Here is a 16,649-nt window from a genome sequence, read left to right on the forward strand (position 1 = left end):
CACTAGATAAAGGGGGTGTGATGCACAAGGTCTTCACAATCACACTGCTACCCCTTGTAATCTACATTATTATATAATTGTCTTCAGGAGTCCAGACTGCTGGGTTGGAGTTTGGTAGTTTCAGGTATTTACTTCTAGCTATTCCAATACATTAAAACCTAAGAGGTGTTATCTATATAGTGCATAAGAATGTCCACCAGAGTGACCTCTCGACTCCATTTGAAATCTCTCAGCCACTGAAACTATTTCGTCTCATTTTGCATCCCCCTTTTGGTCAAGAAGATACTCTCAGTCCCATGATGCCGGGTCCACATTCATCCCCGGGAGTCATATTCTGCATTGCCAGGGAGATTTACACCCCTGGGAGTCGGGTCCCACGTAGGGGGTAGGGCAGCGAGTTCACCTGTCGAGATGGCTCAGTTAGAGAGAGGGCCACATCTGAGCAACAAAGAGGTACTCAGGGGGAGACTCTAAGGCACCATTACACGCAAGTTTAGACTCTCCTTTGTGGTAATGAGCTTCATAAGGGCAAGTCCCATGCTTGAGGGCTCAGCACATCAAACCGCCAGTCCCAATGTTTGTGACAACATCAACACCAGTCCAGGTGAGGATGTCAAACACATCCGCACCTTCCCTAAGATCCTCGGGGCTGGGGAGGGGGAGGCTGTAAATATACTTTTTATTATCTGCCCAAATTACTCTAGGATGTGTCACTATTTCACTCCAGCCTACACTAACCTACCGTATCTCACTTCCTATTCAAAGTTCCATGACATTGTGGTGTTTGAACAAATCGACTGTAGAGTTGTACCATGTAGAAAATTTAGATCCTGTACCAAATAGATATCTATTCCCTTGGTGTCATATGGAAGTTGAAGTTTTAAAACACAATCAGTTTCAACCTTTACCCTTTGGCCTAGCTTGCCCTGGTCTTAACCAGACCTGCTTCATTCATATCACTAAATGAAGTCTGGGCTCTTTTTCAGCTTTTTTTTTTTTTTTGACAGTGGCTGTATGCACTAATACTGACATTCATATCTGCTGAGCTCTAGCTCTGAGTTTCAGGTGTCTCAGACATACGCATTGTTCCAGAGACCAATCAGGTTATACGCTAGGGGATCAGCATCTCAAAGTTTAGAGACAGGCATTACAATTCAGGGATAGAGTTAACTGCTGTAAAAGCTTACAATCTAAGGACTATTACAATTATGATGTCCACGTTAGGCTATGTTCTAAGATTCAATTCTGAGTTTACACATTGCAGTTAGTCCATATTGGTGAGGCATCATCCCTCTCACCATGTTTTCTCCAACACTTTTACTCCTATATATATTTTCCTACAATTTTATAGAGTTATATTCACATACCATACATTTATCCACAGCGTACAATCAGCTGTTCATGGTATCATCATAAAGTTGTACATTTATCACCACAATCAGCACTTGAACATACTGATTACTACAAGAAAAATTTTTTTTTTTTAACAATAAGAAAAAATGATCAAAAGAAAAATAACATGTCATACAATATATACTACCAAGGACAGCAAATAACACCACTACCAAGAATCCCATATTACTCCCCTATATCCCCCTCTCATATACATTTAGCATTGGCATATTGCCTTTGTTACATTTAATGGAGGTATATTACAATGTTACTCTTGACCATAGACTCCAGTTTGCTTTTATTATGTTTTTTCCTGAATACCATCCCTTTTTCAAATTTCTACATGGTTGACATTCATTTGCTTTCCCACATGCAAAAACATTTTTATATTTGTATATTTAGTAACAGTCATTGGCCACTCCAGTTTTTGCCACGTTATACAGTCCCAGTTTTTATCATCAATCTTTACCTCTGGTGTCATACATTCTCCTATCCCACCTCTTTCAGCTTTACTCACAGACATCTTTGTTCAGTGTACTTACAATACCGTGCTACCATCAAACAGTATTATGCTGTCTATTGCTGGATCTATGCAATCAATCCTAAGCATTCTGTAGTCCTTCAGCATCAAATGGCTGATCTCTACCCTCTTTCTATCTCCTGGTCGTCTGTGTTGTCAGCTTTTAACTCCCAAAGTTTGTTCATTAATGTCTGTTCATATTAGTGAGACCATACAGAATCTGTCCTTTTGTTTCTGGCTAACTTCACTCAACATAATGTCCTCAAGGTTCATCCACATTATTACATGATCCATGTCTTTGTTCTGTCTTACAGCTACATAATATTCCATCATGTGTATACACCACAGTTGGTTTATCCACTCATCCTTTGATGGACATTTGGGCTGTTTCCATCTCTTGGCAATTGTGAATAATGCTGCAATAAACATTGGCTTACAAATGTCTGTTTGTGTCTTAAGTTTCAGTTCCTCTGAGTATATACCCATCAATGGAATAGCTGGGTCATATGGCAAATTTATATTTAGCTTCCTGAGGAACCTCCATACTGTCTTCCAGAGTGGTTGCACCATTCTACATTCCCACCAACAATGAATAAGTGTGCCTCTTTCTCCACATCCTCTCCAGCACTTGTCATTTTCTGTTTTTTGGATAAGGGCCATACTGGTAGGTGTGAGATGATATCTCATTGTGGTTTTGATTTGCATTTCCTTAACAGTCAGTGAAGTTGAGCATTTTTTCATATGCTTTTGAGCCATTTGTATTTCCTCTTCTGAAAAATGTCTGTTCATGTCTTTTGCCCATTTTTAAATTGGATTGTTTGTCTTTCTGTTATTGAGATGCAGGATTCCTTTATGTATTCGGGATACTAAACCCTTATCTGATATGTGGTTTCCAAATATCATCTCCCATTGTGTAGGTTGCCTTTTGACTTTTCTGACAAAGTCCTTTGATGTACACAAGTGTTTAATTTTGAGGAGATCCCATTTGTCTATTTGTTCTTTGGTTGCTCGTGCCTTGGGTGTGAGGTCTAAGAAACCATCTCTTTTCACAAGATCTTTAAGATACTGCCCTACATTTTCTTCTAAGAGTTTTATGGTCTTGGTGCTAATGTTTAGGTCTTTGATCCACTTTGAGTTAATTTTGGTATAAGGTGTGAGATGGACATCCTCTTTCATTCTTTTGAAAATGGATATCCAGTTCTCCAAACACCATTTATTGAACAGGCTGCTCTTTCTCAGTTACTTCGGCTTCACTGCTTTATCAAAGATCAGTTGTCCATAGATGTGAGGGTCTACTTCTGAACACTCAATTCGATTCCATTGATCAGTATATCTGTCCTTATGCCAGTACCATGCTGTTTTGAGCACTGTAGCTTTGTAATATGCTTCAAAGTCAGGTAGTGTGAGACCTCCCACGTCATTCCTCTTTCTCAAGACATTTTTGGCTATTCAGGACAACTTACCCTTCCAAATAAATTTAGTTATTGGTTTTTCTATTTCTGTAAAGTAAGTTGTTGGGATTTGAATTGGTATTGCATTGAATCTCTAAATCAGTTTAGGCAAAATTGCCATCTTAACTATATTTAGTCTTCCAATCCATGAACATTGTATGTTCTTCCATTTTTTCAGGTCTTGCTCAATTTCTTTTAGCAGTTTCTTATAGTTTTCTATGTAAAGGTCTTTTGTGTCCTTGGTTAAGTTTATTCCTAAATACTTGATTCTTTTGGTTGCTACTGTAAATGGGATTTTTTTCTTGATTTCCTCCTCTTGTTGCACATTACTTGTGTATAGGAACACTACAGATTTTTGTGTGTTGATCTTGTAGCCTGCTACTTTGCTGTATTCATTGACTAGTTCTAGTAGCTTTGCAGTAGATTTTTCTGGATTTCCTACATATAGAATCATGTCATCTGCAAACAGGGGAAGTTTTACTTCTTCCTCTCCAATTTGGATGCCTTTTATTTCTTTTTCTTGCCTAATTGCTCTAGCTAGAACTTCCAGCACAATGTTGAATAACAATGGTGATACTGGGCATCCCTGTCTTGTTCCTGATCTTAGAGGAAAAGCTTTCAGTCTCTCCCCATTGAGTGTGTCGTTAGCTGTGGGTTTTTCATATATTGCCTTTATCATACTGAAAAAGTTCCCTTCTATTCCTATCCTTTGAAGTGTTTTCATCAGGAAAGGATGTTGAATTTTGTCAAATGCCTTTTCTGCATCAATCGAGGTGATCATGTGGTTCTTCTGCTTTGATTTATTGATGCGGTGTATTACATTAATTGATTTTCTTGTGTTGAACCAGCCTTGCATACCTGGAATAAATCCCACCTGATCGTGGTGTATAATCCTTTTAATGTGCTGCTGGATTCGATGTGCGAGTATTTTGTTGAGGACTTTTGTATCTATATTCATTAAAGAAATTGGTCTATAATTTTCTTTTTTTGTAGCATCTTTGCCTGGTTTTGGTAGTAGGATGATGATGGCTTCATAGAAAGAGTTAGGTAGCTTTCCCTCTTCTTCAATTTTTTTGAAGAGTCTGAGCAGGATTGGTACTAATTCGTTCTTGAATGCTTGGTAGAATTCACATGTGAAGCCATCTGGTCCTGGGCTTTTCCTTTTTGGGAGCTTTTTGATGACTGACTCAATCTCTTTACTTGTGATTGGTTTGTTGAGGTCATCCATTTCTTCTTGAGTTAATGCTGGTTGTTCATGCTTTTCTAGGAAGTTGTCCATTTCATTTAAGTTGTCTAGTTTATTAGCATATAGTTGCTCATAGTATCTTCTCATTATCTCCTTAATTTCTGCAGGGTCGGCAGTTATATTTCCTTTCCCATTTCTGATTGCATTTATTTGCATCTGCTCTCTCTTTTTTTTTGTTAGCCTAGCCAGTAGTCCATCAATTTTATTGATTTTCTCAAAGAACCAACTTCTGGTTTTGTTGATTCTCTCTATTGTTTTCCTGTTCTCAATTGCATTTATTTCTGCTCTAATCTTTGTTATTTCTTCCCTTCTGCTTGCTTTGGGGTTAGTTTGCTGTTCTTTCTCTAATTCCTCAAAGTGAGCAGTTAACTCTTCAATTTTTGCTCTCTCTTCTCTTTTAATATAGGCATTTAGGGCAATAAATTTCCCTCTCAGCACCGCCTTTGCTGCATCCCATAAGTTTTGATAAGTTGTGTTTTCATTGTCATTTGCCTCGAGGTATTTACTAATTTCTCTTGTAATTTCTTCCTCTACCCACTGGTTTTCTAAGAGGGTGTTGTTTAGCCTCCATATGTTTGTGAGTTTTATGACCTTCTGCCTTTTATTTATTTCCAAATTCATTCCATTGTGGTCTGAGAAAGTGTTTTGTATAATATCAATATTTTTAAATTTGTTGAAACTTGCTTTGTGACCCAACATGTGGTCTATCCTAGAGAATGTTCCATGCGCACTTGAAAAAAAAGCGTATCCTGCTGTTGTTGGATGTAGTGTTCTATAAACGTCTGTCAAGTCTAGTTCATTTATCATACAATTCAACATCTCTGTTTCTTTAGTGATCCTCTGTCTAGATGTTCTATCCATTGATGAGAGTGGTCTATTGAAGTCTCCAACTATTATTGTAGAGGTATCTATTTTTCCTTTCAGTGATCGCAGTGTTTGCCTCATGAATTTTGGGGCATTCTGGCTTGGTGCATAAAGATTTATGATTGTTATGTTTTCTTGACAAATTGACCCTTTTATTAATATATAGTGTCCTTCTTTGTCTCTTTTAATTGTTTCGCTTTTGAAGTCTAACTTGTCTGATATTAATATAGCTACTCCCGCTTTTTTCTGGTTGTTGTTTGCATGAAATAGCTTTTTCCAACCTTTCACTTTCAGTCTATGTTTGTCCTTGTGTCTGAAGTGAGTTTCTTGTAGACAGCATATAGATGGGTCCTGTTTTTTAATCCATTCTGCCAGTCTGTGTCTTTTTATTGGGGAGTTTAATCCATTTACGTTTAGTGTTATTACTGTAAGGGCAGTACTTTCTACTACCATTTTGTTTTTTGGAATTTATATGTCATACCTTATTTTTTCCTCTCCTTTTACCTTTCCTGATAATCTTCATTTCTGCACTCTTCTCCAACTCTCTCTCTCCTGTCTTTTCCTATCAGCCTGTAGCACTCCCTTTAGTATTTCTTGTAGTGCCGGTCTCTTATTCACAAACTCTCTCAGTGTCTGTTTGTCTGAAAATGTTTTAATCTCTCCCTCATTTTTGAAGGAAAGTTTTGCTGGATATAGGATTCTTGGTTGGCAGTTTTTCTCTTTCAGTATCTTAAATTTATCATGCCACTGTCTTCTTGCCTCCATGGTTTCTGCAGAGAAATCTGTACACAGTCTTATCGACCTTCCCTTGTATGTGATGGATCGCTTTTCTCTTGCTTCTTTCAGAATCCTCTCTTTGTCTTTGACATTGGACAATCTGACCAGTAAGTGTCTTGGAGTAGGTCTATTGGGATCCATTCTATTTAGGGTACGTTGTACTTCTTGAATCTCTAATTTTCTGTCTTTTATAAGAGTTGGGAAATTTTCAGTGAATATGTCTTCTATTACTCTTTCTGCCCCTTTTCCCCTCTCTTCTTCTGGGATACCCATAACATGTATATTTGTGCGTTTCATGTTGTCACTCAGCTCCCTAAGACCCTGCTCATATTTCTCCATTTTTTTCACCATCTGTTCTTTTGTGTGTATGAATTCGAATGACCTGTCTTCCAGTTCACTGATCCTTTCTTCTGCCTGTTCAAATCTACTGTTGTGTCCCTCCATTGTGTTTTTCATCTCCTCCATTGTGGCCTTCATTCCCATGAGTTCTGCCATTTGTTTTTTTAAGCTTATGAATTCTTCTTTATGGTCATCCAGTGTCTTCTTTATATCCTTCAGCTCTTTTGCTATATCTTCCTTCATTTCATCAAATTTATTTAGCATTAGTTGCCTCCACTCCTGTGTCTCAACTGAGCTATTAGTTTGTTCCTTTGGCTGGTCCATGTTTTCGTGCTTCCTGGTATGGCTTGTTATCTTAAGTTGTCTAGGCATCTGATTTTCTTGATTAGTTTATTTTGGAGCTTCTTTTCTATCTTTTACCTAGTGGTTTTCTTGTTGGTTGGCTTTGTTCTCTGGCCTCTGTCATTCAGTTCAACTTATTCTAGACCTCTAACTTAGGTTCTATTTAGTTGATCAGAATTTTTCCCCTCTTGTTTTTTCTGTTTCTTGCTCTGCCTCTATGTAACCTTTCTGTGAGTGGGTCTCGTCAGATATGGTTGACCCTAGTCAGATTTTCCCAGTCTAGTGAGGCCCAGGTCTCAATGGGAGGGTATGGAGTTTTCCTGAGAATGAGACCCTCCTATGAGGCCTTTAGAATTGGTGCTTTTCCTCTCCTGTCCAGCAGGTGGCGCCTGCCAGCCCGCAGCTCCCCCACCAGTGTAAGGAGGTATGTAGACTTTAGTTCTCCTGGTGACTCTGATCCTGTCAGGGGCGTGGCTGACTGAAGCTGGAATCTGAATTCCAGCCCCTGGGGTCTGAGTTCCCAGAAGGAGGACTGCCAGTTGAGCTGGACCTCCCTCCACTCTCCCAATCCTCAGAACTCCAGTTGTCTCTCAGGGGCACTATTCCCTTCTCCCCTCTCCTCTTTGGGGCCTCTCCAGGTAGATTCCTTGGTCAGCCTGAGTTGCCAATTAAAGATGGGGGTGGAGGCCTTCAGTAGTGAATACGGAACTCAAAGACACTGTGGGTACTCTGTCTCCCCCCAAGCCCAGCCTAGTCCCTCAACCTGGGCTTTCCGATAGAAAATAACCACATATATTACTTTTATATTAAAAAAAAAAAAAAATAGAAAAGAAAAACAAGAAAAAGAAAAAAGAAAAAAAAAAAAGAGTCTCTTTTAAAAGTCTTTCCCCAGCCTGGAAGTTTTGTCAGTGTCAGAATAGAGCATTTAAAGATATGCTTTGGGCTATTGTCTGATAATTACTCCCCAACTGCTTCAGTTCCACCCGTGCTGTGCAGGGTGGGCTATTGTCGTGCCGTGCAGGGGGCTATTGAAATGCAAAAAGATAAGTGATCAGTGAGAAGCCAGAAGGGAAAAAATGTAGGGGAAAAAAAAATGGGAATGGGTGCCCACTTTTACATGCCCCCACTTCTCAGAGCCCAGCCCTTCTTTAGCACCCCAGCTCCCAAAATTAGTTAATTAATTTGTTAATCAATTCTGCAGTTGAGGCTGGGTTGAGCCTCCCTTCTTGCCCTCAGCAGATTGCTGTTTTTTGGGTTTTTTTTTTCCCCCTCTTTCAGGGAGCCGGCAGCAAGACAGTCTGTGAGGTCTGGGTGGGGAGGGGCGCCAGACCCCTGGTCTGGGGAACTTACAATGCTCGCTGCGATCTCAGCTTTTCCTCCAATTCCAAACTTGCGTCCAATGTGTGACTGGTTACTGGAGACCCCGAAAACACTGTTTCATATAGTTCTTGGGTAACTGCCAGCTGCTCTAGGGGAGAGGCGAAATTCTGCTCCTCACCACTCCGCCATCTTGCCCTGCCCCCTCCACTTACTAGTTTTAACATTTGTTAATGATTCTTGCCTGAATCATTTATCATTAAGATTGCTGGCAAACGGTAATTTTCTAAATCCATCATTCCTTCTACATTTATTAGATGTTTTTGAATCAGTGGGAAAAGCTTTGCTTTCTCCCTTATTTATCCCTCCATTCATTCATTCCTGTGTGGAGTCATAGATTCTTAATTTATGCAAAAGCTTATAATGCTTTTACAATCATTTATTTTGTTGCTCAAATTAACCAGTAAGGTGGCTCTTGTGTCTTCTTTACACATCTCTATCATTCTGTGAGCAATTCCTTGCTTTTGTTGCTCAACAAGATGTTCCAAGCTCATCTCTTCTTTCCTTGCTCTACCACTGAAATCAGCCATTTCTCTAAGAAGTCCTGATTCTTTTATTGGAGAATTGTAATTAAAAACCAAGATCTACCATAAAAAGGAATGAAGTAGTGATACATTCTACAATGTGGATGTACCTTGAAAACATTATACTAAATGAAAGAAGCCAGATCCAAAAGACCACATAATATATGATACTATTTATATGACATGTCCAGAATAGGCAAATCCACAGAGACAAAAAGTAGATCAGTGGTTGCCAAAGGCTGGACTGAGGGGAGAATGGGGAATGACTGTTAATGGTATGTTTTTTTTTCTTAGGGATAATGAAAATGTGTTGGAATCAGATTGTGGTGATGGTTGCACAACCTCAGGAATATACTAAAAACCACTGAACTGAAAACTTCAAGAGTAAATTTTATGGTATGCAATTGTTCATCAATAAAAAATTTTTAAAAATACAAGATCTGGGCACTACATGCACTCATTGCTATTGGAGTGTTACTGCTTCTAGGCCCTCTCAAAGGACAGAGCTGGGAAACAGATGCTTGCATATAATACACATTCATATGTGTGCACATATACATGTGCAGATACACACATACATCTACACACCCACATACATCCATGAAGCTCATACTAATATCTCAAATTCTAGTCAAACATGGCAGGGTTCACTCTACCTTTCCCCTTTTCCATATTTGTAATGCTCTTTTATAACAGAGTGAAATCTTAGAGCCAGGATTTGAATCCAGACTATTCAACTCTCTTAATCAGTATTTTTTCAGGATATTCATTTATGTTAACAAAATTATAATTTACTGAGTACAATTCAGTTCACTTCAATAGGCAATCTTAAGAAATACTCACAGTGATACTGTCCAAGAGTTTGGCCATATGCTTAATAATTTCACCATGCTGTACAGGTTGCATTTGCAGTAATTTCTTAATAACAACCACACTTTCAGCAACAACTATTTCTGAAAAAGGCAGAAATTATTCATATTAGCTATATGTAATTAAAAATTCACATGAAATATGCTTGGTAAAATGTAAAGTTAAGTTAGCAAAACACATTCTACATGCCTTAAAAGACTGTGTGAAAACTATAAACATGAGGGTACACTCCAGATTTTTGAATGATCACAGGTAGAAGAAGAAGAGTGCACTTTAATCTCTAACCTCTGTTGCTGTCTCCTAGATTCAGATATCATTTTTCTAATTTCTCCTTGTTCAGGACAGAAAAGCAAAACGAGTTTAGATTACGCTGCTCACCACAATGTACAACTGTCTTTGGCTTTTTTTTTTTTAACTTTTTATATTTAAAAACTTTCAAATGTGCAGGATAGTTACAAAAAGAATACAAACCTCCAAGAGAGAACTCAATATACCCCTAACTCCTCCTCCCAGACAGCCAGATCCATCAATTTAACATTTTAGCACATTTGCTGTATCATTCTGTCTCCCTATTTATCAAACCATTTTCTGAATGCTTGAGTATAGGTTTTATACATCATGCTTCTTGAACACTTATTACTGCCATGTATATTTTCTAAGAACATTCACTTATATAACCACCTTAAGTACAGTTATCAAGTTCAAGAAATTTAACATTAATATAAAGCTTATAGTCTATATTCCAATTTTTTTCAAATGTCCCTTTGAGCCTTCTCTCTTCCCTTGTTACAGCACATCAAGGATCATGCGCTGCATTTACTCATCGTCTCTGTAGTCTTTCTCTTTTTCTTTTTTTAATCGTGGGAACATATATACAATATAAACTTTCCCATCTCAATCACTCCCAAGCATACCATTTAATGGGCTTAATCACATTCACAATATTGCAGTACCCCTACCATCTTCTACAACTAAAACTTTCCCATCTTCTCAAACAGAAACCCTACACCCATTATGCATTAACTCTCCATGCTCCTTGCTCCCCACCCCTGTACCTGCCAACCTGTACTCTTAATTTCTCTCTTTATGACCTTGCATATTCTCCAATATTTTGTCTGTAATTACCACAGGGCTTAAATTTAACATTCTGAATTTATAGCAACCTCATTTGTTTTGATACCAATTTAACTTCAATAGTATGCAAACTATGTTCCTGTACCCCTACATCCCCCCACCTTTATATAGTACTTGTCATAAATTACATGTTTATACATTATGAGTCCAAAACCACTTATTTCTTATTACATTTTATTCATTTGTTTTTTAGACCATGTAGGAAATAAAAAATGGAGTAACAACCAAAAATTCAACAGTATTGGCATTTATATTTATCCTCTTAATTACCCTCACTGGAGATCCTTATTTCTTTACACAACTCTGATCTATTGTCTATTTTCCTTTCCTTTCAACCTGCAAAACTTTCTTTAGCATCTCCTACAGGGTTGGTCTAGTGGTGACTGGTGACAAACTCCCTCTGCTTTTGTTTACCTGTGAGTGTCTTACTGTCTCTGTCATTGTTTTTTTTTTTTTGAAAGACAGTTTTGCCAGATACAGAATTCCTAGTTGGCAACTTTTTGCTTTCAGTACTTTAAATACACAATTCCACTGCCTTATTGCCTCCATGGTTTCTGATGAGAAATGGGCACTTAATTTTACTGATGCTCCCTTGTATGTGACACCTTCCTACTCTCTTGCAGCTTCAGAATTCTCTCTTTATCTTTGACATTCAACAGTTTGATATAATATGCCATGGTGTGGCTCTATCTGGGTTATCCTGTTAGGAGTTCGTGGAGCACCTTGGATATGTATATTCATATCTTTCATTAAATCTGGGAAATTTTCAGCCACTGTTTCTTTGATTATACTCTGTTTCTTTTTCTCTTTCTTCTCCTGGGATTCCCATAATGCATAATTGGTGTGCTTGATGGTGTACACAGGTTCCTTAGATTCCGATCTCTTTATTCTTTCTGTTCCTCAAGACTGAATGATTTCAACTGTCTTCAAGTTCACTGATTATTTCTTCTGCTAGCTCCAATCTGCTACTGAACTCCTCTAGAGAAATTTTAATTTCTGTTATTGTGGTCTTCAGCTCTGTTTGGTTCCTTTCCATAATTTCCATCTTTCTATTGATATTCTCTTTGCGTTCATCTATTGTTTTCCTGATTTCCTTTAGTTGTTTGTCTACTTCTCCTTTAGCTCTCTGAGCACATTTAGAACCATTTTAAAAAATCTTTGTCTGGTATGTACCAGCTCTGGTCCTCCTCATTGCTGGTTTCTAATGCTTTAATCTTCTCCTTTATCTGGACCATTGCTTTCTGTTTCTTTGTATATTTTGTAACCTTTTTTGAAACCTGGACATTTTGATATTTTAGTGTGTCACTGCTGGAATTTAGACTCTGAGGCATCTGTTCGGTATCCAGCTGGTGTTGACAGAGCTTTCCTTGAATGCCAGGAGCTAACCAAAATAAAGAAGAAGGAAAAACAGAAAACACCTTTCCCATTCTCTGCAGATTGACCTGTTTGAGTGCTCTGCTTCAGGGATTATCCATATAGTATGTTTAGAGAACAGATCTAAGAAAAAGAGTAGAGGCCTCCTTGATCCTTTCTGTGCGTGTGTTTTGTCTTTGTGTGGGCTTAGAAATTCCCCCATTTACAAGGTTCTAGATGTACCCTCTTCCCTAGGAAATAATTTCCTCACAGTCCTGGACACCACACTGTATCTCCTATAGCTAGCAATCCCTTGCCCCAGGTAGAACAATTTGACTACTCTCCAAAAGTGTTCTGTAGGAGAGATCTGTGAATTGCCTTCTACATACAGGGCAAGTTCTGGGAAAATTAGTTCCTCAGACCACCAAGAGACAGACTGGGTCAGACATACAGGTTCCCAGAATGTGCACAATGGTTACTCAGCTCCCTCTGGAACTGAGACCAGGGATCTGCACTGGCTCCAGGCTGAGCCATAAAGGGGTAGGGCCAGTTAGGGTACCACGAGATCCTGCCACTTTTTTTTTTTTTTTTTTTTTTTTTGGCAATATGACTCAATTTATTATTCTCAAGTTGACCTCATCTTTCCCACCTCACACTCCAACACTGCCCAGAGCTGCCACCCCCACCCCCATAACAGTTGCATCCCTGGGCAAACCACAAAGTCAGAAAGCAAGGGAAAAGCCAGGGTTGCACACCCGTCAAACAAGGAAACAAACTACAAGAAGAGCTCGGTCATAGCACACAGTGAGTGTGACGTGGGCAGTGTTCCCTTCAAAGGACCAATAGATGTGTAAGTTCCTGGCCTCTTGGTTCAATCTCTGTCCAAGATTAGTAAGAAGGCCAGCAGTGATGTGAATAGACTTCATTTCTATGAGGGTCATGGGGCATCATCCACCTTGTGAAGGGGCCCCAGCAGCTAGGAGGTGGGTACTGTCCATTCTGATCAGGGACCTGCCAACCCTGCCAAGGTTCAGACTTGGGCAGCTTTGGCCTCGTCCTCCAGCTCATCTAGGAAATGCTCCTGGGACACGGAGTAGACAGTTTAACCATAAATAGCTAGTACCAGGGCCCAATGCCCAGGCTGGTCACAAAGTTCCAGGTCCGCCGCTGTGGCAGTCTTCTGCCACTGGGCTAGCTGCAAGTACTGCATAAATTGCAGCTGTGCAGGAGTCAGTTTTTCCTGAGTTGGATCAATGTGCTAAGCAAAGGGGGCCTTTCCATTCTTAGTATCCAAAGGGTCACCAGCTCCAGATGCCACCACATTTCCACTTTGCCTTTTCCAGTCCGGGGCCTTGGGGCTCTGATCCTGCCACTTTTAAGAGAACTTTTTTTTTATTTGGTTCTCACTCTATTACTGCACACCTTTACCTGTCTTCTTGAACTTTTAGAACCAGTTCTCACTGGTTGTGCAAAGCACCTGTGAAGGAACAGAGCACTGACGTATCTCAATCTACCATCTTGATCAGGGCGGAACTTGTCTTGGGCATTTAACCAGAGCTCTCAAATAATTTTCTTTGATTCCTAACAATTATATAGTGGTAGTCAAATGCCCATTCTGTAGAAAACAGCAAACTAAAAGATAAATTCCTTAAAAGTTATGTCCAGAAAAGTGAGTAGTAAGGATTATTAGTAATAGGAAAGGTGTTACTGTAAAAAGAGCATCGACTTTGGAGCCAGAAAGATCTGGGATTATGAGTTGGAGTGTCTTCTTTTTTCTGATAAATCCAATCTCTATTTTCCTCTTCTTGACTCTGTCCCCAGAGACTGATGTCAGTAGATTCATCAACCAGACACCCTTGCCCTTGGCTTCTGAGTTTAGCCAACAGTAAGCATCACTGGGAACTAAGGGAGAAGGAGGAGTAATTAGAGTATTTAATATCCTGGATACTTTTTGCCAGGCCTCCCTGGCAGTGCTGGCCTTATTCTATTGAAGGTCTCAGTACCTGTGAGTGGCTCTCTCCTGCAGGGTCTGGTAACAGTTTCCACTCCCCACCTCCCTTCCCTGGAAAAGGCTTTCAGTGTTGCTAGTCTGCTAGCCTCAAGGTGTTTCATCATACCTTGTAGGTTTCCCTTAATCCTGTAAATCCAATCCTTTTTGAGTGTGCCATCGGTTTCTTGCCAGGACCGTAACTGACATGGTAATTGGTAAAGGGAGTAGCTCCAGGGGATAGATCCTCAAATTGGGATTCTGGGATTAAGTTTTCACTGAAGGGGCTGATTACTAGTCCACTGGTGCTACATTAACTTCCTATTGTTGCTGTTATAAATTACAACAAACTTGGTGCCTTAACAAGAGAAATTTAATACCTTTTATAGTTCTGGAGTCAGAAGTTCAAAATGGATCTTACAGGGCTGCTTTCCATTCAAAGGTTCTAGGGGAAAACATGCTCCTTGTCTTTTCCAACTTCTAGAGGTTGCTTGCATTCCTTGGCTGGAGGCCCCCTTGAAGCACAGGGCTTCAACCTCTGACTTCTTTCATCATCTGATTCTCCTGCTTTCCGCTTTGCTTATAAGGACCCTTGTGACCTTCCCATCTCAGGATCCTTAATTTAATCATATCTGCAAAGTTTCTTTTGTCATGTAAGCAACATATTCACAGGTTCCAGGGATTAGAACTTGGACATTCTGGGGAGGTCATTATTTTGCCTACCACAGGGGACTTCTCATTCCCTTGAGGTAATTAAATTCTTCTTTTCCTTTAAAAATGAGTTACCTCTTGTTTTTAAAAAACTTCAACAAAGTGGTGTTACACCACCAGACATTCAACATCATCCTATGATCTGAACCTTTCCTAGCTTCTTCCCTGTCTCCAACAAAACTTAAGATAAGCCTCACTTTACAAATGAAGAATCTGCAGCACAGGGAGATTGGGTAATCTATTTAAGATAACATTTGTATTCAAACACAGGTAGTCTGGTTCTGTATGTAAGCAATATCAGGCAACAGAGTAAGTGGTCAATATATGGGAGGACTATGATACACTTGTTTCACATAACTGTAAAATTCCATTAGATTGTGAGCTCTGTGAGGGCAGGAACTTTTTGTAGACTGAGTGAATATCTTCTTCATCTATTCAATATTTATTTAATGAGTCAACTGATTCAAGTCCTCAATAAATGCTTACTAAATTATAAAAAAGAAAACACAACAATCTTAATAGTACTCTGCCCCAATTTTTTGAGCTGTATTCTCTCAGTTTACAGTAGATAGTAATAAGGTTATTCAGACAAGCAAATTTTGCTAATATGTTATCTAAATTAAATTACCTTAGGAAATTAAAGTATCCAAAACCAACTGAAATGTAGATTTCCCCTAAAGGTCCTAAGGATATCTGTTTATCAAATTAATCTTAGATAGTGAAAATGGACTGTGTTAGGGCAAGCTTCACATCTGCTTAGAAAGGACCTCCCCATGCCAGGAAGGGAGAAGTCAATATTTAAAAAGAACAAAAACCAAAAAAATACAGAACCAAGAGGAATATATTAAATATATTTAAAAACAGTGGAATCTAAATACTGTCACTGAGGTTTTTAAGATATATGAACCGAAGAGATAATGAGGTACTCATCTCACCAAAAAATCCAAGAATCACCAATTCTCAGAGCCTCAAAAGATCTTCCGGATTTCAAGGAAACTGATGCCTCATCCATAGCATCTATTCGTAAAGGAAGATCTTTTCATAGGAAAGGACTCTTGCCAGGGTGGGCCATTTTAAAGTTAAAAATATTACTTTCTTTAATGTTTGTGATTTTAACATAAATTTTCTCTTTATTTCTTTACCTCTCACTGAGCTATATTTCCAAACTGCAAAGATGTAGCATATATGGTAACAAGTTAATTAATCAGGTATTATGGGCTAATGATGATTACACAACCAGAACCTGGACAATAAAATTTTAAGTTTCTTAATATTTAAATCACAGATAAAACCCCATGATTATGAAGAAGTTTTGATATACCAAAAATGGGCCTAAAATATTAAATATTGGAGATTAAATTAGTAATCCTACACTTTAAGAGTGACTGTAGATTATATTAGTCTCTCATTATCTAATTATAAAACAATCTATTCTTCTCTAAAAACTGCTATGGAGGTAGAATGTTCATCCTATAGATCAAAATCAATAAAGTATTTTTTGAGAAATTAATGTGTTATAAAGCTGAAATAGAACTAATTGCTTTAAAACACACAGTTTGAAAAGTTTACATCAAAGGATTAAAAAATAAAACTGAGAATATACTTTGTTTTTGAAAGAATTAATCAATATTCTAAGTAATTTCTGGAGCTTTTTTCTCAGGTAACTAAATTGTAAAAGAAAACTTGCCCTGGTTAACTTTGGCTCATAATCTTTAATGTTCTGGAATCTCTTTTTTCCCCCAAGGAAAGTATTTTACTTGAA

General features: G+C 38.5%; 1 protein-coding gene across 3 annotated transcripts in view; it reads right to left on the reverse strand.

The window, feature by feature from the left end:
• Window positions 1-16,649, reverse strand: part of AP3B1 (adaptor related protein complex 3 subunit beta 1) — a 405,767-nt gene that overhangs the window by 143,529 nt on the left and 245,589 nt on the right. For all 3 annotated transcript variants that reach the window (XM_037800786.1, XM_037800788.1, XM_037800789.1), the window contains exon 14: window positions 9,676-9,785. In XM_037800786.1, the coding sequence (XP_037656714.1) occupies window positions 9,676-9,785 (110 nt within the window). The remainder of the gene's footprint in view (window positions 1-9,675; window positions 9,786-16,649) is intronic.

Source organism: Choloepus didactylus, chromosome 13, assembly GCF_015220235.1.
Source record: "Choloepus didactylus isolate mChoDid1 chromosome 13, mChoDid1.pri, whole genome shotgun sequence".
In the NCBI taxonomy this organism is placed as follows: Eukaryota; Metazoa; Chordata; class Mammalia; order Pilosa; family Megalonychidae; genus Choloepus; species Choloepus didactylus.